At 36.9% G+C, this 22,847-nt stretch overlaps 1 protein-coding gene across 2 annotated transcripts in view; it reads right to left on the bottom strand.

Moving 5' to 3' along the window:
• Window positions 1–22,847, bottom strand: part of LIN7A (lin-7 homolog A, crumbs cell polarity complex component) — a 145,987-nt gene that overhangs the window by 43,816 nt on the left and 79,324 nt on the right. The window contains exons 2-4 of one of the 2 annotated variants that reach the window (XM_084876270.1): window positions 5,191–5,262; window positions 5,039–5,115; window positions 2,399–2,608 (exon numbers count right to left, since the gene is read on the bottom strand). In XM_084876270.1, the coding sequence (XP_084732396.1) occupies window positions 2,399–2,515 (117 nt within the window). In that variant the 5' untranslated portion in view covers window positions 2,516–2,608; window positions 5,039–5,115; window positions 5,191–5,262. The remainder of the gene's footprint in view (window positions 1–2,398; window positions 2,609–5,038; window positions 5,116–5,190; window positions 5,263–22,847) is intronic. The other variant, XM_084876269.1, reaches the window with a different exon arrangement.

Below are 22,847 nucleotides of genomic sequence, written 5' to 3'. Positions count from 1 at the left end.
GAACCTCTTCCAGGCAGGGATGACAGTCAGCCATTACTGTTTGCTCCACCCTGGTGATTCCCTGAGACCCCATCCCACCCAATTTACAACCCTGCCCAAGCTGTGCACAGAGGCTTTTTCATATAAATGGACTGGCCTTTTGCAATTTAAATTACCTAACAAACTGTAGCTGGGTCAGAGAGTCCCAGAGCTTCCAAAAGAAGGCCCAAGGCTTCAGAGCAGCTTGCATTGCTTCAAAGCTGGGCCTCATCTGGGCACCTTCAAACCCCAAACAAAGAGAAGGATTCTGTAGATATCTCTATAGCTCCTGCTAGGTGGCCTCAGGCACCTCCTTGGACATCCAAGAGTCAGTGTACCCAGTGGTCATAGTGAGGCCATCCAGATTACAACTCTTCAGATCCATAAGAGACACACTCAAGGGGCAGACTCAGTGAGCACCAGTGCCCCACTGAAGCAAGCCTTGCTCCATAAGGTGTCACTAGCACAGAAGTTCTTCCATTGTAGATACAGCTGAACCTCACAGCCAATTGTCCTGAAGGTCAATTCCTCCCAGTGAGATCAACAACAATAAAGGTTTAACTACAACAAGACTATGCACACAGCCCACAAAGGGTTGCACCAAGAGTGTCCACCTCAGGTTACTGGGCCCTATAGGACACCTAGCATACAAAGCCACTCTATTAAGTCAGGGAAGCAGCCAAAATGTGGAGACAAAGAAACAGGTCATAAATAAAAGAAATGGAGGAAAGCAAACTACTGGATAGAGTTCAAAACCACGGTTATAAGGTTACTTAAGAATCTTCTAGAAACCTCTGAGAAATTTAGTGAGACCCGCAAGGATATGAAAAAGGACCAACAAGAAATTAAGCATACACTGACTGAAATAAAGAATAATGTACAGAGATCCAACAGCAGACTAGAAGATCCCAAGAATCAAGTGAAAGATTTGAAATATGAAGAAGCAAAAAGCACCCAACCAGAAAAGCAAAAAGGATCTGAAAATATGAAGATAGTGTAAGGAGCCTCTGGAACAACTTCAAGCATACCGACATGAGAATTATGGGGGTGCCAGAAGAAGAGAGAGCAAGATACTAAAAACCTATTTAAAGAAATAAAGACAGAAAACTTCCCCTACCTGGTGAAAGAAATAGACTTACCATATTTTTCCTGCGTATAAGACGACCCACTAATTTTACAGTTAAAACATGGGTTTAGGCCTATATTCGCTGTATAAGACATGGGTTTAGGCCTATATTCGCTGTGTTACACTGTTCTAGTAAAAAGCCTGCTCAGATTGTCCAGAGTCAGAGAGGCGGTCTATTAAAAAAAGAAGTGGTGTTGCCTCGGAAGTGGGGGGTAGTTTTACACAGCGAATATAGGCCTAAAGCTATGTTTTAACTGTAAAATTAGGGGGTCATCTTATACGCCAGAAAATATGGTACAAGACCAGGAAGCGCAGAGAACCCCAAACAAAAGGAATCCAAAGTGGAGCACACCAACACACATCATAATGAAAATGCCAAGGGCAAAAGACAAAGAGAAAATCTTATAAGCAGCAAAAGAAAAATGGTTAGTTACCTACAAGGGAGTACTCATACAATTGTCAGCTAATTTTTCAACAGAAACTATGCAGTCCAGAAAGGAGTGGCAAGAAATATACAAATTGATGAACAGAAAGAACCTATAACCAAGATTATTCTACCCAGCAAAGCTATTATTCAGAACTGAAGGTCAGATAAAGAGCTTCACAGACAAGAAAAAGTTAAAGGAGGTCAACACCACCAAACCAGTATTATTATGAAATGCTGAAGGGTATTCTTTAAGAAGAGGAAGAAGAAAAATATAAAGATAAAAATGATGAGCAACAAATACAAACCTATCAATAAGTGAATCTAAAAATCAAGTGAATAAAAAATCTGATGAACAGAATAAACAGGCGAATATAATAGAATGAGGGGCATAGAAAGGGAGTGGACTGACAATTCTCAGGGAAGGGAGTGGGGGGGGGGGGTGTGAGGGTGTGGAAAGAGCCTGGACAAAAATATACACCTATGAATGAAGACAGTGGCAGGGGGTAAGGGCATGGGGTGAGGTGGGGAATCATGTAGAGGGGAGCTAGGGGGGGGGGGGGGAGAGGAGTAACTGTAATAATCTGAACGATAAAGATTTATTTTTAAAAAAGGTAAACAAAATATGTTTAAAACCTGTAAAATCACTATTTTTGCTAGTTTAATATCCATCAATACTTAGAAAGCTGTTTGGACACAAGATTATGATTTGTTCCAGGGTTTCAACACTGACTCCAGTAACAGAAGTGCTGGGGGGGCAGAGGAAGAGGAGGAGAAAGGGAGAGAGAATGTGCTTAAAGAGAAAACTTCTGGTTATGTTATGAACATACCACTCCATTCACTGATAGCAGCTGGTCTCCTCTTTTGAGGCCTCCGTGTCTTTCCGCCACCCCTCCAGGAATGATGCGAGAGATATAAATGGGGGAATTTTGCTCCTTTCCTCCCATCACGTTAAAACCAAGGCCTTCATCAGTCTTTGGCAGTTCGACTACCCGAGGGTGGGAGTGGCCTTCACTAGCAGCAAAAGCTGCAACTGTTGCCTGGAAAGACAAGATGGTAATTTGGTAGTAGAAGGAAGGAAGGAAGGCTAACCCTATACTGTGCAGTGGGTAGGTCAGGCAACTCCTCATATTTTCATAACATTTTTTCCTGTGAAGCACAAAACGGAGGGCTTTCTTCATTTAGATGTCATTTTTGATTCCTTTCCCTTGGTAAAGACAAGTTCAGCTATTTCCAGCTTTCTAGACATTATCCATAATGATAATAATTTACCTTGTACAGAAATATCTTTCCCAATTACCTCATATGGAATACCTCCTATTCTTGCACTCCAAAAAGGATTGGTCCATATGCTATCTACATATGGCACATATACTATAATTATTATGTATGTATGGTGACTATGGGCACCTGAAGGGCAGAGTTTGTGACTTCCACTTCTTTGTATGACACTAGTCTAACCTGGTGCTTGCACACAAATCTTCATAAATATTTATTCATTACACTGAGGAACACTTAAATGTATAAAGCTGGTAAATATATCTATAATTTTGCTATTGGAAGACTGCCTTAGCAAATTTGGTGTTTTTGTGGGGATATCTAAAAAAATAAAAGCTATAATGAAATAATAGATTCAAACAGATTATTATTTCTCATCAATATTTCATACTAGAGGCCCAGTGCATAAAATGCATGCACATGGGGGTGGGGTCCCTCAGCCCAGCCTGTGTGCTCTTGCAGTCCAGGAGCCCTCGGGGGGAGGGCCTAAGCCATCAGTTGGACATTCTTAGTAATGCCATGGGTATGGGAGAGGCTCCTGCCACCTCCACTCACTGACTTTGAGCCTGGCTTCTGGCTGAGCAGTGCTCCCGCTGTGGGAATGCACTGACCACCAGGGGGAGCCTTTGCATTGAGCATCTGCCCCCTGGTGGTCAGTGCATGTCATAGCAACGGGTCATTCTGCCGTTCGGTTGATTTGCATATTAGCCTTCTATTATATAGGATTATTTTGAGAGGTCCTCTTCTCTGGCACAGGTTTTATCCCCTGACATTTTACATTAATATTTCAACTATTGTAGCAATGTAGGCACAATGAAAAGTCTATGATATTATACCTAGCTGTACAAAATATCATTTAATATGGATATTATCATATTTTTTAATTCATTACTATTAATTTTTGAAAATAAGTTGAAGGAAACAACTTACCATTAGTTCCAACCCTTCGTGGAAATAAAATTAGAGCAATGATGTAGTTCCTATCAAGAAAAGATTCTCTGCCTGCTTATTTTCCACCTCCATTAACCTTTCTTAAGTATAGTTGATTCGATGCCTACTATAAGTGATTCACTCAACACTATAAAAATATTGATTTGCAACTACTGTACATTCTTTTCCACACACAGCATTATCACATCAATTCAGCATTATGCTACTGTCTGCATTTAGTGAAAGATAGTGAATGATATGGAAATAATGGCTTGTTTTTAGCTTCATGCATTTGCTCATGCAAACCTTGTTGTCATGCATAGATTTAATGGCTGACATGGATGCAATGCAGACAGCCCAGAAACAACCAGAAAATATTGGCTATTGCAACATTATGCTGCTATCCTGCTGTTCTACATGAATAAGAAATGAGAATGGTAAAACATTACATAATTCACTTTCCCCTTAATTAAACCATGGAGGGATCATTTTTTCTGTGTGTGTTCCACTTCAGTACAAGCAAAGCATGATGTAATGATAATAGTATCCTCGTTTTGTTTGGGTTAAAAAAACAACAAACACACTGACAAATCTATCGTGTTCAGTTACAAAAAGGAAATCAAATAAGAGGTGATGTAACACAAAAAAATTTAAATGAAAAATTCTAATTTTTTTTACCAGTTCTTCTTACACACGATTAAAAACAGAAAAGCTTTTAAAAAGCAAGTGTGTATGCATTGTAATATTCCTGTATTTGAAACTAAGAACTGCATTAGTGATTTTAGTTTTTAACTACCATTTCCTAATGATTTATTTTCCAGATAATTTCCTGATTCTATTGCTATAACATTTCCATTAGTAGGGCCTCTGCAATATCTGGATTCAAGTTTTTACAGAGCAAATGTGGTGACTACCACAAAAGGTGACAGGCCTTCCCTTTAGGTCAGCATCACATTCTTTCAGCTACCCACTGCCCAGCTGAACAAATGGACGAATCCTACATCGTTGGTTATCAGGTGAGTTCTCTCAATGATTAACTTAAGTCAGATCTTCATACTTGATCAAATAAATCTTCTTGCACTGAATAGGGAGCAGGTTCTTTTGGATCAGAGGAATGTGTTAGAAAACCAGGTATTATTTCATACAACGAGTGAGTAGATTTGCTTGTGCCAAATGGACATTTAGTGAGTTTAATGAAATCATTCTCCTTTCTTAAGCTACAGAAGCAGCAGAAACGTTCAATTTTCCATTAGGATTTTTACCTGGGAAGTAGTACTGGTTCTAGACTCTGGGCTGCCACTGATGTCTAAATTCTCTTACAGTGTACACACGAGAATACCTGAAACACACACGCGCACAATCAATTACTAGATCACTGGGGTTAAGTATATTTTTAAAGTTGCTCAAGCCTTACCTTTGCTGTGGCCCTGGCACGGAATTCGGGACAGCCATTAACAGTTATCGTTTCATGCATATATTGATACACCTAAAATATTCACATAATAAAAGAATGTGTAAGAACATTAAGAATAGTAATTCTTTCATTGCAGACAATATGATACATTTTCATTTCAGTACAAAAGTTCCCTATCACAAAGTAAAATAGATCTGAATCAATTATCCTGATGCCTTGGGCCAAAAATCCCTCCTATTTTTTTTTGTGGGGTGGGGGGCAGAGAGTTAGGGGGTAGAGAATGGAGTTTGGGGCAGAGGAGGCAATCACTTTTATTCATAGGTTTTATATTTGGCTATCCATATTTACCAAATATAGAAACTCACATTTATTCTTCTTCTATATATTATAAAAATTACTTTGCTGGTAAAGATATTTTACCATTATATATAGCTCTATCGGTAAAATATGTGATAAAAATGTACTTCTTGAATCTATGTAACACTTTCAAAATAGTTTTCCAAATCAATATTCCACAAAACCAGGACAACTATCTTTTCTTTGCGTGTTGGTAGGTATGCTACTATTCTCGACACATTCAGAATTCATAGACAAAAATGTATTCAGAACGAAGACAAGTATAGTAAGAGGTCTTTAAAACTAGTAACGTAGAGCAACGAACCAACTATGGGCTCAAATTACCATTTTTTTTAAGGTGAAATAGTAAGAAGGGAGTAGAATCTGGATGCAGAATGATGCTGAAGAAAGAATAAAGGTTATGCTGACTAATAGATCTATGTTTAAGCCTTACATTAATATAATTGGGGTAATTATTATTGTTATTATTTAATTATTATCATTATTATTTAATGTTTTCTACATTATTTGGCACTGATCTTTTGGAAAGAAATTTCCTAGGGCATGAAGTTCATCCACACTTCATGAGAAGAACTGATCGGCCGGCTGATGTGATTCAGTGGTTGAGCATTGACCCATGAAACAAGAGGTCACTGATTCGATTCCTGGTCAGGTCACATGTCCGGGTTGCATGCTCAGTCCCCAGTAGGGGGCATGCAGGAGGCAGCAGATTAATGGTTCTCTCTCATCATTGATGTTTCTGTCTCTCTCTCCCTCTCCCTTCCTCTCTGAAATAAATAAAAATATATTAAAGAAATTTTTAAAATTGCTGTTGTGAGAAAGACACTAGGTAGGCCCTCCTAACCCAAACTGCTCTGTTGAGCATTGCCTGGCTCATGACCCAGTTCTGTCCAATGAAAATTCAACTGAAAGTAGAGGAGAGACTTCTGTGAAAGTTTTGCTCTCTTAATACAAGTTCTGTTCTTTTCCCTTCTCTACTTCTTGTCCTAAGTGTGGATATAATGAATCCTGGCAAGTAGCTGCCTTTCTCTCAACTTGCAACCAGGAAAAATAGTCCTATATGTTTAAGTCACTAAAGTTCAACTTTTTAGTAATTTCAGCCAAGAGAATTCCTAATTGTTATAGTATTCAAATAAATCATATATAGAAATATGTTGTCTTTCAAGTTGGATATCTTCTATCCCTATCAGATTCCAAAACTTATGTTATAATTTGCTCATTAGGAATTGGTGCAGATTGTTAACCTAAGGGCTTAGAAACTGATAAAGGATAGACTAAAATGGTAGTTTAATAAAAGGGGTGTAGAGACTAACTCTTTGAAAAACAAAAGACAAATTGACGGGGAGAAAATAATTGCAAAACACATAGCTGATAAAAGTCTCATATCCAGAACACATAAAGAATTCTCCAAAGTCAATAATAAGAAAACAACCTGATTAAAAATTGGGTAATGTGTTTGAACAGGCATGTCATCAAGGAAGATATATGGGTGACTAATATAAAAAGATATTCAACATAGTCACTAGGGAAAAACAAATTAAAACAATAACTAAGTACATCTACACACTTATTAGAATGTCTAGTTTAAGAAAATACTGACAATACCTAATAAGTACAAGAATGTTGAACAACTATAACTCTCAAATATTGCTGATTGGAATGGAAAATGGCACAGCTACTTGAGAAAACAAGATAACAGTTTTCTACAAAGTTAAATCTGCACTTACTATAGGATTCAGTTATCTACTTCTAGCTACTTATCTAAGATAAATGTAAATGTATGTTCATTAGCCATGGTCATGTCATTAGAGTGTCGGCCTGAAAGTTTGACTCTCAAAGGCATGTACCTGGGTTGTAGGTCCCAACCTTGGCTCTGGTTGGGGTGCATGCAGGAGGCAACCAATCGATGGCTCTTTCTCAGATTATTTTTTTTTTCTCTCTCTCTCCTCTGTCCCTATTCCCCTCCTTTCCTCTTTTCCACTCCTGAATAGCAATGGGGAAAAAAATATATCCTTGGGCAATAATTAACAAAAACATTTTTAAAAAAGTGTATGTTCATTAAAAAATTAGATATAAACATATATAGTAGCTTTACTTATCATTGCCACAAACTGGAAATAACTCAGATAGCTTTCAACTGTGAATGAATAATTAAATGCAAGTATATCAATTAATACAATAGGTATTGGTGATGGTTACGTGATAGTAGGTGATTATCAAAACTTTTAGAACTATATGCTGAAAAGGGGAAATGTTAATTATACTCCATGTTAATTATACTTCAATAAACCTGACTTTTTAAAAGTGAAAATATTCAAAATTTAATCATAATTTTGGAAACTAAAAATAAGAGCTTTGAAACACAAAGACCTATATATATTTAAGAAAGTTTTAATATAACAAAACAATGAGATTAGCCCTCAATGTTCAAAATTTGTAAATGTGCAAAGCAACAGATATATTTAAATGGTTGGTTATATGTCTTTCAAATATAGGATGCTCCAGATTTTGTGCTACTTCATTATGAATAGGCTGGCTGCAAAAATGTCAACAGAATTACAATTAGGATTAAATAAACCCTTCTATATCAGTGACTGGCAAAAATAAATGAATAAATAAATAAATAAACTTTTTAACAACATTGTTAAAAATGAAAATGATATTAGACCAAGTTACCTCAAGGGAGAGAAGAAAAAGACATTATCAAAATTACTGTATTAGAGAAAATTAATAAAAAAAACAAAATCCAAATGGGAAAATTATATTGCCCAAGTCCTACCATATTATCATTGGGAAAATTATATAGCCCAAGTACTACCATATTATCATCTTCATTAAGGCTTACTAAATGGATAGATCCTATGAAAAAGCAAGCAAGCCCTGGCAAGGTGTTTTGGTTTGTTGCAATGTTGTCTCCATGAACCAGAGTTGTGGGTTCAATCCCCAGTGAGGAAACATACAAGACTCAACCAATAAATGCATAAATAAGTGAAACAACCAAATTGATGTTTCTCTCCCTCCCTCCCTCTCCCCTTCTCTCTCTCTCTCTCTCTCTCTCTCTCTCTCTCTCTCTCTCTCTCTCCATATATATATATATATATAATCCTATATAATAAAAGGCTAATATGCAAATAGTCTGAATGGCAGAACAACTGGAACCGAACAACTGGTCGCTATGACATGCGATGGCCACCAGGGGAATGCATGGAACATGTAGGCATCAGCTGCGGTGGGATGGTGTAGCAGATGAGTAGGGTACCAGACCAAGATGGTTTTCCAGTAGCTGTCATCAGGTCGAGCTTCTGGTGAATACTAAAAATTCTTTGCTCCCATATGCTGCTGGCACCAGAACCACCACTCACACCCGCTGCTGGTACCCGGCACCTGTCCTAATCGCTTCGCGCCATCAGTGGGTGCGAGTGGCAATGTTGGCCCTCATCTCTCCTGAGGGCTTCTCCACCTAACCTTGCTCTTGAGGGTCGATTGGGGCCGCAGCTGCTGCTCAAACCCGCTGCTAGCGCTGGCCCCAATTGTGCCTTCAGCAGGTGTGAGCAGTGCCATCAGCATGTGGGAGTCTAGGCAGCAGGAGTGGGACTGCAGGCAGACAGGTGATGGGGGCATGTTGGGAGGAGCTGGGCGGGGGCATGGAAGATGGGCCAAGACTCGCCCCTGTGCCTACCACAGCCTTGCAACCTCACAGCCCACAGTTCCTTTCAAGGTGCATGAATTCATGCATTGGGCTCCTAATATATATATATATATATATATATATATATATATATATATATATATATATATATATATATAGCAAGCAAGGGTGATAAGCTTATCTTTAATAAGGGCCTAATAACCAGGAAGGCTTGGCTCAGTGATTGAGCATGGACCTATGAACCAGGAGGTCACAGTTTGATTCCTGGTCAAGGCACATGCCCAGGTTGCAGGTTTGATTCCCAGTAGGGGGCATGCAGGAGGCAGCCGATCAATAATTCTCTCATCATGTTTTTATTAATGTTTCTATTTCTCTCTCTCCCTCTCATTTCCTCTCTGAAATCAATAAAGAAGTATATTTTTTAAAAAGCAAGCAAGAATGTACTTTTTGCTAATAAAAAACAATGTAAATAGTAAGACTGATATTTACATCTATACTTAGCTATAATTTCAGGTGGGCTTATTGTTTTTCAGTTTGGAGACTTGGAAAAGAGTTAAAAAAAAGTCATTTGATGGAGTATCTAACTTTATTTTATTTATTTTTTAAAATTTTTTTCATTTATTTTTTATTAAGGTATTATATGAGTGCATATCTTACCATTGTGCCCCCTCCCCCATACATTCTCTCCATCACCAGAGTTTTTCATCCATTGGTTATGCTTATATATTATACATGCATACAAGTATCTAAAAATTTAAATATTTTCATAACAAAAGTAAAGATTTAGTCCCTCCTCATCTTTTTATAATTACAGTCAACCTGAATGTTTGGACAACGTCATTTACAATATTATACCACTACATTTTTTTACCATAATACTAGAGGTCTAATGCATGAAATTCATGCACTGGGGTGGAAGGGTAGTCCCTCAACCCAGCTTGCACCCTCTCCAATCTGGGACCCCTCAAGGGATATTTGACTGCCAGTTTAGGCCCAATCCCTGTCAGTTGGACATCCCTCTCACAATCCAGGACTGCTAGCTCCTAACTGCTCATCTGCCTGCTAGCCTGATCACCCCTTGACCACTCCCCCACCAGCCTGATCAATTCCTAACTGCTCCCATGCCAACCCAATCTCCCCAACTGCCCTCCCCTGCTGGCCCGATCACCCCCTACTGACCTCCCCTGCTGGCCTGGTTGCTCCTAACTGCCCTTTCCTGCTGGCCTGATCATCTACAACTACCCTTCACTGCTGGCCATCGTATGGTGGCCATCTTTGAACACATGGGGACAGCCATCTTGTGTGAGGGCATGAGGGCCAATTTGCATATTACCTCTTTATTATATAGGATAATAAAAATGACAAGTTTTCTGAAAGCAGGTTTTAGGACAAAAAGGGTATCTAAAATAAATTTTTGCCTCTAAATTCCATTGTACTTAGTGGAGTGAAAACCAGTTATGCAAAAATCAAGTACTCTGAAGTGAAGTACTGCATTTGATATGACTGGAATAAAATAGAAATAGAGCTTACATCACTGAATACATAATCTACTTATTTTAGGAAGTTTTGTAGAAATCCAGATCAATCAAAAATTGGATCATCTACTAAGAAAAATATATTCCCCAAACACCTAATTTCTGCCTTGAGTTTTCCTTCCATTTTGGGAAAACAGCAGCCATAAAAGTATTTATATGTTCAAATAAATAAATAAATAAATAAATTATATCATATATAGTTTCCATATGCTTTTGTGACTATGGAATGTTTCAAAAGTTCCATGTTTGAATTCCTGTAAACTAAATAATTTAGGATATAAAATTTAATGTTTAGAACCAATGATTATTTGTGAGAGAAAAAATTAAATGGCACACTGGTTACAAATCAAATCTGCTACAGTAAGACCATCAAGGATCAAATCAATCCTGTGAAAATCGAAGAAGGTAAAATTTCCAGAGCAATGTATTTGTCTGTATCTCTTTATATGGCCATCAACTTTGATGGCAACATGCCACCCACTGGACAAGAAAAATATTGATGGGTATGAAGAAGACAAGGACAATACATCTCTATTAGGTTGAAAGGATTTACAAAAAAGGATTTGGTCATTAAAGCAGACGTTTGATGATATTACTGGTAAAATCAATATGGCGACTGGCATTCCTTCCAGAAATGGGGCATGGACTTGAAGAGGAAGCATTTCTCCTGTGTTCAGTGACAACAGTGCCATGGAAGTTCTCTTTATTACCTCAAACTGGGAAGGGAAACACAAAAGGACTCTTGTAGATTTTAGTCACAAAGCACCCCAAAGGACCTTCTTTCTGAAAGTATGTTTCATTACTTCATTGCTATTGTTTTCAAGCATGCTGATACAGAACATAGTAAATGCCTTTGACCAGACAGAACTTCCTTTAGTACTGAAGAAGAAACTCTCAGTTAACACTTATTGATACAAGTATTGTCTTCAATAAATAAATTTGGCCTTAATACAGTGTCCTACTTCAGTTGTATCCACACAGAATACATCTGGTAAGCAAGTCATCACAATAAAATAGCATGATTTTTAAAAAACATTTTTAAACTTAGTACTCTAAATATTTTTTAAATTTTTCAATTACAATTCACATACAGTATTATATTAGTTTCAGGTGTACAATTCAGTGATTAGACATCATATAAATTTACTAAGTGATCACCCTGATAAATCTAGTCCCCATCTGGCACCACACATAGTTATTACAATATTATTATTTTTTTTAGATTCCACCTAAGTGAAATCATATGACATTTGTCTTCCTATGTCTGGCTTTTCACTCAGCATGATACCCTCTAGCTCCCGCCATGCTGTTGCGATGGCAACTTTTCATTCTGTTTTGTGTGTGTGTGTGTGGCTGAGTTATACTCTATTGACTATATGCACCATTCTTCTTTATCCATCCATCCATCAATTGGCACTTAGGTTGCTTCCATACCTTGGCTCTTGTAAATAATGCTGCAATCAATATATGAATGCATATGTGTTTACAATTTAATGTATGGGCTTTCTTTGGATAAATACTCAGACATGGCGTTGCTGGGTCCTTCTTTGTCTCTTGCTATATAGCTTTTGTTTTAAAGACTATGTTTGCTTCCATCTTCATGTAAATCTTTTTCCATCCCTTTACTTTCATTCTGTATGTGTCTTTCAATTTGAAGTGAGTCTCTTGTAGACAGCATTTGTAAGGGTCTTGCTTTGTTATCCATTCAGAGGGCAGCGTTACTTGTCATTAAAAACAGACAAACAAAAACACACCACTGAATCTTGAAGACTGAAAACAAATGTGACATGCTGGCTCTCCCACTGACATGTTAGCCTCTGCGCACCTGCTTACTTATTGCACCAACACCCTGGTCAGTACCCAGGACCTGCATGAGCCACAGTTTACTCGTCGCTAAGAATTCAGGTTGGAGGTTACCTGCTTTGCAGCAGATGTAGGTGGTCCTCTCATTTTATCTTCCACCTTCTTAGACCAAAAACAACAACAACACATCTCAGATTCAGACTGGAGGAAAAGGAGTGGGAGAGGAGAGGTCCATGAGACATCTGAGCCCAGACTGCATTCTCTAACCTATATTTTACCAGATAAAGTTTCAGTAGACAGGATTTGTGCGCGTCCCATGCTAAAACCAAGGTGGTCATTTGTTTCCTATTTGGTATGGTCCTTTCACCTGGCTTCCTTGGTTGGTAACGCCCTGAGAATGAAGGAGGAAATGAAGAAAAGGATTTGAGCATGCCTGGACCACTGGCTCTGGTACCAACATTTTTATAATTGTATTTTATTTCTTTTTATTAAATTAATTGTTGGCATTGGTTAATAAGATTATATATGTGTCAAGTTTACATTTCTATGATACATGATCTTCATATTGCACTGTGTAGCCACCACCCAAAGTCAAATCCTCTCCCATCACCATGTATTTGACTCCCTTTACCTTTTACAAAGCCTCCAATCTGTTTTCCCTCTGCTAACCACTAGGCTGTATCTATGAGTTGTTTTGTTTTACTTTTTCTTTTCATTTGTTGCTTTCAATTTTATATTCCACATATTAGTGAAATCATATAGTTCTTAACTTTTTCTTTCTGATTATTTCACTTAGCATCATATTCTCAAGGCCCAACCATGTTGTCACAAATGGCAGTATTCGTCTTTTCTTATAACTGAGTAGTATTCCATTGCATATATGTACATGTCTTTTTTACCAGTTTACTAAATTCTAGTATTTTAAAGAAATAGAAAGAAAAATTGTCAGATTTGAATGAAGCTACAGAAAATACTGAATAGTCAAGCAATCCTGAGAGGAAAAAACACAAATTGGGAGATTTCACATTCCTTGAAATCACACAGAGACAATAATTAAAAAAAAAAAAAAAAAAAAAAAAAAAACACCACACAGCAGCATGTTATTGTCAGAAAAAAAAAAACAAAAAAAACAGACACACAGATCAATGAAACAGAATTGAGCCTAGAAAAAAACCAACGTGTATGAGCAAATAATTTTTGATAAAGGAGCCAAAAACATAAAATGAAGAAAAAGCCACTTCACTAAGTGGCGCTGGGAAAATTGGAATGGAAATAGACTATTGTTTGTATCCATGTACAAAAATTAATTCAAAATAGATCAAATGAGATATACGATCTGCAACAGTAAATTACATAAAAGAAAACAGATACTAAACTTATGAATCTTATTTGTGGAGAAGATTTTATGAATTTAACCCCACAGGCAAGGGAAGTGAAGGCAAAAACAAATGAATAGAATTATACCAAACTTAAAACACTTTTGCACAGCAAAAGAAACCAATAACACAAAAAGTCAACCTACTGAATGGGAGATGATATTTGCAAACAACAGTTCCAAGAAGGGGATGATATCCAAAATATACAAAAAACTCATACAACTCAACAACAAACAAACAATGCAATACAAATGGGCAGAGGACCTGAACAAACACTTCTCTCAAGAAGATATATGAAAAGATGCTCAAATTCTCTAACTATTAGAGAAATGCAAATCAAAATTACAATGGGCAGAGGACCTGGACAAACACTTCTCTCAAGAAGATATATGAAAAGATGCTCAAATTCTCTAACTATTAGAGAAATGCAAATCAAAATTACAATGATATATCATCACCTCAGGCCTTTTAGAAAGCCTATTATTAATGAGACAAGTAATAACAAGTGTTGGAGAGGTTGTGAAGAAAAAGGAACCCTCATTCACTAATGCTAGGAATGTAAACTGGAAAACCACTATGGGAAAACAGTATGGAGGCTTCTCAGAAAATTGAGAATAGAGTTTCATATGACCCAGCAATCCCTGTCCTGGATATATAACCCCCAGATATGAAACCATTTCTTTGTGAAGACTTACCAACCCCTATGTTCATTGCAGCATTATTCATGGTGGTTAAGACATGAAAACAATCAGTGTCCTTTGATACATTTTTAAAAATGTAAGTTCTTTAGTGTTTAAAGTATTACACACGGCTTCCTCCCCCCTATTGACCTCTCCTCGGTCATTCCCACCACCCCAGCACATGCCCATTACCCCCCTACTGACTGTGTCAACAGGTTATGCTCATATGCATGCATAAAAGACCTTCGGTTGATCTTTTACCTCCCCACACCAGCCCCCCTACCTACCACCCCATTCCCTCCCTTGCCTTCCCTCTGAAGTTTGAAGGTTTGTTCAATGCTTTTATGTCTCTGGATCTATTTTCGTTTATGTTGTTCACTAGAGGCCTGGTGCACAAAATGTATGCATTGGGGATTAGGGGTGTGTCCCTCAGCAGAGCCTGCACCCTCTTCAATCTGGAACTCCTCCAAGGATGTTTGACTGCCCCTTTAGGCCTGATCCTGGAAGAATGAGGCCTAAATGGGCAGTCAGGCATCCCTCTCACAATCCAGGACTGCTGGCTCCCAACTGCTCGCCTGCCTGCCTTCCTGATTGCCCCTAACCACTTCTGCCTGTCAGCCAGATCACCCTCTAACCACTCCCCTGCCAACCTGATTGCCTGCAACTGCTCTTCCCTGCAGTCCCAGTCACCCCCAAATTCCCTTCTCTGTCAGCCTGGTCACCTCTAACTGTCCTCCCCTGCAGACCCTGTCCCTGACCTCCTGGCCATATTGTGGTGTCCATCTTGTGTCCACATGGGGGCAGCATTCCTGTGTGTTGGGGTGATGTTCAATTTGCATATTACTCTTTTATTAGATAGGATAGAGGCCTGGTGCATGGGTGGGGGCAGGCTGATTTGCCATGAAGAATGTCCCAGATCAGGGCAGGGGTTCCCTTGGGGCCTGTGGTGGTTTGCAGGCTGGCCACGCCCTCCAGAGACCCAAGCTGAGGCCCTAGTGTCTGGGATTTATTTATTTTCTATAATTAAAACTTTGTAGCCTTGAGTGAAGGCCTGGTTGAGTAGAAAGCTTGGCTTCCTCCATCATCAGGGAAACTCAAGCTTCCTGCTCACTCTGTGGCTGCAGCCATCTTGGTTGGGTTAATTTGCATGCTCACTCCTGATTGGCTGGTGTGTGTGGTTTGTTGGTGTAGCAGAGGTATGGTCAATTTGCGTATTACTCTTTTATTAGATAGGATTATATTTCATAAATGAGTGAGGTCTTATGATATATCTCTTTCTCAGACTGGGTTATTTCACTTAGCATAATTCTCTCCAGGTCCATCCATGGTGTTGCAAATGGTAAAAGTTCCTTCTTTTTTATAGCAACATAGTATTCCTTTGTGTATATGTACTGCAGTTTTCTAATCCACTCATCTGCTGATGGGCACTTAGGCTGTTTCCAAATCTTAGCTATTTTAAATTACACTGCTATGAACATGGGGGTGCATATATCCTTTCTGATCAGTGTTTCTTATTTCTTTGGATATATTCCTAGAAGTGGGATTACTGGGTCAACTAGGAGTTCCATTTTTAATTTTTTGAGGAAATTCTATACTGTTTTCCACAGTCGATACACCAGACTGCATTCCCACCAGCAGTGCACAAGGGTTCCTTTTTATCCACATCCTCAGCAGCACTTGTGATTTGATGATAGCCATTCTGACAGGTGCGAGATGGTACCTCGTTGTCATTTTGATTTACGTCTTTCAGATTATTAGTGACTTTGAGCATGTTTTCATATGTCTCTTGACTTTCTGTATGTCCACTTTAAAAAAAGTGTCTATTTAGGTCCTTTTCTCATTTTTTGATTGGATTGTTTATCTTCTTTTTGTTAAATTGTATGAGTTCCTATAAATTTTGGAGATTAAACCATTATCAGAGATAACATTGGCAAATATGTTCTCCCATGCAGTGAGCTTTCTTGTTTTGTTGATGGTTTGTTTTTTGTGTGTTTTTTTTTGTTGTTGTTGTTGTTTTTTGTTTGTTTTGTTTGTGTGTTTTTTTTCTGTGCAGAAGCTTTGTATTTTGATGTAGTCCCATTAGTTTATTTTCTCTTAGTTTTCATTGCCCTAGGAGCTGTATTAGTAAAGATATTGCTACCTATGGATTCTTATAAGATTTTTATGGTTTCCCATCTTATGTTTACATCCTTTATCCATTTTGAGTTTTTTTGTGTATATGGTGTTAAGTTGGTGGTCTAGTTTCATTTTTTTGCAAGTAAATGTCCAATTTTCCCAACATCATTTATTGAAGAGACTGTCTTGACTCCATAGTATGATCTTGCCTCCTTTGTCAAATATTGATGACTATAATGGGTTGGGTCTATTTCTGGGTTCTCTGTTCTGTTCCATTGGTCTATATGTCTGTTCTTGTGCCAGTACCAGACAGTTTTGAGAACAGTGGCTTTGCAATATAGCTTGATATCTGGTATTATGATCCCTCCAACTTTGTTCTTTATCAGGATTGCTATGGCTATTCAGGGTCTTTTTTTATTCCAGATTAATTTTTGGAGAGTTTGTTCTAGGCCTGTGAAATATGCCATTGGTATTTTAATGGGGATTGCATTTGATCTATAGATTGCTTTAGGTAGTATAGACATTTTAAAGTTGTTGAGTCTACCAATCCATGAGCACAGTATATTCTTCAATTTGTTATGTCTTCCTCTTTCTCTTTTTTCAAAATTCTATAGTTTTTGGAATATAGGTCCTATAGTTTTCTCAGTAATCTCCTTAGTTAAGTTTATTCCTAGGTATCTTAATTTTTTTGTTGCAATCCCCATTAAGCATTAAGTTCTCTATTTATTTTAATAACTGGCTTATATTACCTAGTGGTAAATGGAATTGTTTTTTTAGTTTCTCTTTCTATGAGTTCATTATTGGTGTATAAAAAGGCCATAGATTTCTGGGTGTTAATTTGTATCCTTCTAGATTGACAAATTTATTTATTAAGTTTAGTAGTTTTTTATGGAATCTTTAAGACTTTCTATGTACAATATCATGTACCTTCTTTTTAAAAATATATTTTTATTGATTTCAGAGAGGAAGGGAGAGGGAGAGAGAGAGAGAGAGAGAAGCATCAATGATGATGAGAGAGAATCATTGATCCACTGCTTTGGTCATGCCCCCTCCCGGGGATAGAGCCCACAACCCCAGTATGTATCCTTGATAGGAATCGAACCTGGGACCCTTCTGTCCAAGGGCCGAGGCTCTATGCATTGAGCCAAATTGGCTAGGGCCATGTACCTTCTTAATAGCATTGAAAACTCAAACTATTTCTCACAGCTCACACATTTATTTCCAAGATTAATTACATGAATCAGATTTCCTGCTCCAATATGATAAATGCCATTTATGATTTGCTTTAAAGGATATTAAGTAAGTTACAGTAATAGATAAGTTAAATTGAAAGGGTCTGTGATTTTTACCAGTCTTGTATCTTACAGTGAATTTATGTGAAAATGTTATTACTAGACTGAAAAAAATATAGTCTCAAATTACAAGTGATCTTCAATGCTTAGATTTAGATCAATTTGAGATGAAGAACATTTTGGACAGAGTAATGCCTTTAAATATCTTCCCATCTGCCTAGCCAAGTTACAAAGGAACTGGGATTGTTTCTGAAATGTTGTTTATAGCTTAATTCTAATGAGTAGGACTCATGAAAAAAGTTATTTATTATTCTACCTTCTAAATGATGGAAGAAGGATCAGAGGATCTTTAAGGAAGGTCTTTTGGAAGCACTTAACAAAGTGGATTTAATGCTCCCTCCTGAGTGACAGTAAATTTCACATTCTTTAATTTGTTTTTGGCTCTGTAGGAACTCATTAGGGAAGCATCAGGGCTATTGATATGTTACATAACACAGTCCTCAGAATTTCTATCAATTTTGAAATTTCCAGAAGTTATTTATATCACTTGTTTTAAATGAATTGGAATGACTATGCCATGCACTTCATTTTCCAAAGGGAACAGAAAATACTTTGTTGAGTTTCATAATTTCACAACTAAATATTCTATTACATAAAAGCAGAAAAATTTAGTTGTGGAGTCATAAAACTAAAGAATTACTATAACTTTTTAAGTGGTGCTATTAAGCATTAAGTTCTCTATTTATTTTATAACTGGCTTATATTACCTAGTGGGTTAACACATTTAGCTTTCATAGGGTAGTACAAACTAAGTCTTTTGTGAAAATCGTTTAATAACTGCAAGGAAAAGTGAGATTACAAATAACTGAGCATTTCCACAGGGTCCACATGGCAAGTGGCCAGGCCACCAGGGAGGAATCTCTTTCCTTATGGCTGACTAAAAAAAAGAATTTCCTTAAGGCAGCTGTTCTGGTTCTGTCCTTGTTACACAACCAGAGTCCCCTGTTATAGGAGATGTCTGAGCAAATTTGGGGGGAAATGTCATTTCTAATTAGGATAGCACCATTCAAAGAGATTGGATCTGTATTTTCTTATTTTAAAATGTAAAACTCAAACAAAGTTCGGGGCCTAAATCAGAGTCCTTTTACTGATTGAATTAGGACAATGGGAAATCTCATGAAGGATCCCAATGCACTAGGACACTGGTCGGCTAACTCATTAGTCAACAGAGCCCAATATCAACAGTACAACGACTGAGATTTCTTTTGAGAGCCAAATTTTTTAAACTTAAGCTTCTTCCAAGTCCAGTTCTTTAAAATAGACTCACCCAGGATATGGTATTTTGTGGAAGAGCCACACTCACGGGGCCAAAGGGCCGCATGTGGCTCATGGGCCTCAATTTGCCAACCACGGTGCTAGGATATTGGCTCAGCAGGCTTGAGATGACTGGTGTAGCTCAAAGTTTTCAAGAGTTGTAAAATCAGTCCCTACTTCTTAAAATAAGTCTTTATCTGGAAAATACTTTAATGATTTTGGATCAATTAGGTTAATATTATTGTCATATTGGCCATATCAGCTAAACCATGAACACTAAAGAAAAAAAAAATTAGCTCACATATTAAGAAGCAACCTCAATATTCCAGTGATTGAATTAAAATTACTATAGCTAACAATAAGGTTACCAGAGGTAGCACTAAAAATACAGAATGTGCAATTAAATTTGAATTTCAGAGAAACAATGATAAATTTTTGGACTTCATAAACAGATTATGGTTGGAGGGAAACTATTTTAGTTTGGTGGGCAGGAAAGGTTAGATACAAATCAGAGCAAAATAGTGAGTTCAATTAAGGAGTAAATTGAACAGAACTCGGTGATGGTAAGCTTTGAGTGAGAACAGATAGGAAGGGTTTCAGTTTGGTCATGTGAGCAGAATAGGGGATAAGTTTGACTTAGCTAATGTTATTTGCGTTGTCTTGTGATCTCTAAGAGATGTTCAGTATTCAGCTAAATACATATTATTTAGTTGGAAAATGAAGCCCTTGGTGTCTATGTTATCCTCTAGAAGAAATTTAGACTGAGAGGTAGAGAGATTTTTGATGGGTTCCAACATCTACTTAGGCAACCTATAAACCAAGCCTTAGTCTTGTTTAACCTCTAGAGGTAAGGCATAGTATTTTAAATTTAAATAACTCACATATACTCTTTTTAAAATGATACACATTCAGGAGAAAGAAAATACGAAGAAATAAATGTTTAAGTGATTTGACAGCAAAGTAATTTATATATATGTTACAGAAAATTTGTACAATATATAACTATACAAGCAATAAATTTTAAAAATTATATAATTCTATACCAGGATGCAGCCACTGTTAACATTTTGGGGGACATATTCCTATTCTGTCTTATTTATTGACTTAAAAAATAAATATCTACTTACTCATGATATACTTTTTAATAATCTGATTTTCACTTAAATATTGGATATAGTTTCCCTATGTATTAAATACTTTTTCATTATTTTAATGGTGCCATCATATTTGATCTTATAAATGTGCTATAATGTATTTATAAAAATATGTTTGAAAAATGAGGGTGCTCAGTGGGTGACTCAAATTTTTCACAACTCTGCAAATTAAATAATGACTACAAAATAAAATTAGGAAGTAGGTGAGTTCACAAATATAGAATTCATGAATAATGAGGATCAATTGTATAAGGATAATTCATATAAGAAACTACAAATGAATATCAGAACTGGCTCCTCTTTCCTGGCTCATTATTATGAAAACACCAGACTATACACTTTATGGAGAGGAGTTTTCCATTTCATCTTTTCTCATGTGTTCTAATAAATTCAACTTATGTTCAAGGCATCAGACTTGGCTCTGTATAATGAATTTCATAAAGGGCATGTTATGGCTATAAAACAGTCGCTAAGTTCTAATTAGGGACCAAAGATAACCCTTAGGTTTTAAAATGCACAGGTTTGATAAAAAGAAAGAAGGAGAAATGAAAGGGAATTTAAAAACTGCTGGCATTAAGACAGACTTCTGTTAGAGTTTTATTTCAAGTTCATTCATTCAAGGACTAAGTGGGCACTCAGAAATAATGACTTTGTTCTCTGTTTTCTTAAGATTAAAGAGGTAATTGAAATAGAGCAAGTAAATAAACATAATTTTTGTTTATCAAAGTTAAGCCTAAAAATGTCCCAACGCTGGTCATACAAAAGAACAGTCAATGTATCTTCTCAAAGATAAGAGAGAGAACAAAATCACCTATCCGTAAGTGTACATAAACTGCTGTAAGGACAGGTTATTTTTGCCTTAAATTATCCAGATCGTTTCCTTCTCCATTTTTGGTGAGCTGTTTACTTACATGACCTAACACCTATGAAGGCACAGTCTCCCAAGTACGAGAGAAGGGAGGCTCATAATAACCCTCATGAGGTAAATACGTTTTGAAAATAAGAATATTTTGATGTGGCCCATCTGATGTGGCATTTGACTTATTCCTCTGAACACATATAAATACATTAAAACACCACTGTTTCACAAACAAGCAATGGGTACAACAAAACATGTCTTATTTTCACTCTGTTTTGTACCCATCTGGAGGTGTGGGTCAGGCTTGTTGTGAAGCTCATGAATAAGGTGGTCATGCTTGGTGCTTAAGAAGAAGGTATGTGAGGGAATGTAAATACAGCATAGGGGATATAGTCAATAATATTGTGATAAATATGTATGGTGCCAGGTGGTTACTGAAATATCAGGGGGAACACTGCAAAATATATGATTGTCTAGCCACTGTGCTGTCTACCTAAAACCGATGCAAAATAATATTAGAAGTTAAAGAGAAAAGAATAGGGTAAGTGCTAATATATCTTCAAGACCCTGATTTCAATCCTTTTTCATAAATACCCAGAAGTTTCCTTAAATTTAGGTAAGTCCATACTGCTTTCCATAGCAGCTGCATTCCTACCAAGGGTGTGAGGGTTCCAATATCTCCACATCATCACCAACACTTGTCTTTTGTTTATGCTAGTCCTAGAGAGGCAAACACTGCATCATTCCATCCAAATGAGTCACAAATAGGAGTAAGTTCACAAATACAGAATCCATGAATAATGAGGATGGATTGTATAATGATAATTCATTTAAGGAGGTACAGAATGAAGAATATCAGAGCAGGCTCCACTTTCCTGACATTGTCCTGGCATTGTTACAGAAACACTAGATGATGAAAAGGAGTTTTCCATTTCATCTTTTTTCATGTGTTCTGCTAAATAATTCAAACTAATAGAATCAAGGAGTGGAATGGTGGTTACTCGGAGTTGGAGCAATCGGAAAACGGGCAATTACTAAACAATAGCCATAAAGTTTCAGCTAAGCAAGCTGAACAAATCTTAGAGTTCTGTACCTATAGTCAACAACATTATACATTACATACTTTAAAATTATATCTCATGTTAAGTATTTTTATTACAATATACTAAAGGTTAGGGTAAGTACATTCTTGTTCAAATCAATCGGAAATTCTTTTTTTTTTTATAGCTAATTGGTAAAAGGCTTGTTTTTGAAGCACACTAAGCAAACATTCTCCTAAACCCCAAAATATATCTAGAGTTTAGTTTTGCAAAAATCACAGCGGCATTTTTCCCCAAAACTTCACATTAATAAAATGATTTGTTACATATGTCAATAATACCACAACTTTAAAAATATTTATTAAGTATTATTTCCACAGATCTTTCATTATTTCCATGCATGGAAACCTCAAAAGACAAAAATTACACTCAGAAGTTTAAGGGAATAATAGTTATAGCAACTGTATTTATTTATTTTGTTGT

This window comes from Pipistrellus hanaki, assembly GCF_964339955.1.
Source record: "Pipistrellus hanaki genome assembly, chromosome: 3".
Lineage (NCBI taxonomy): Eukaryota > Metazoa > Chordata > Mammalia > Chiroptera > Vespertilionidae > Pipistrellus > Pipistrellus hanaki.
The sequence above is the reverse complement of the archived record's forward strand: the minus strand, read 5'-3'. Positions and strand labels throughout refer to the sequence as shown.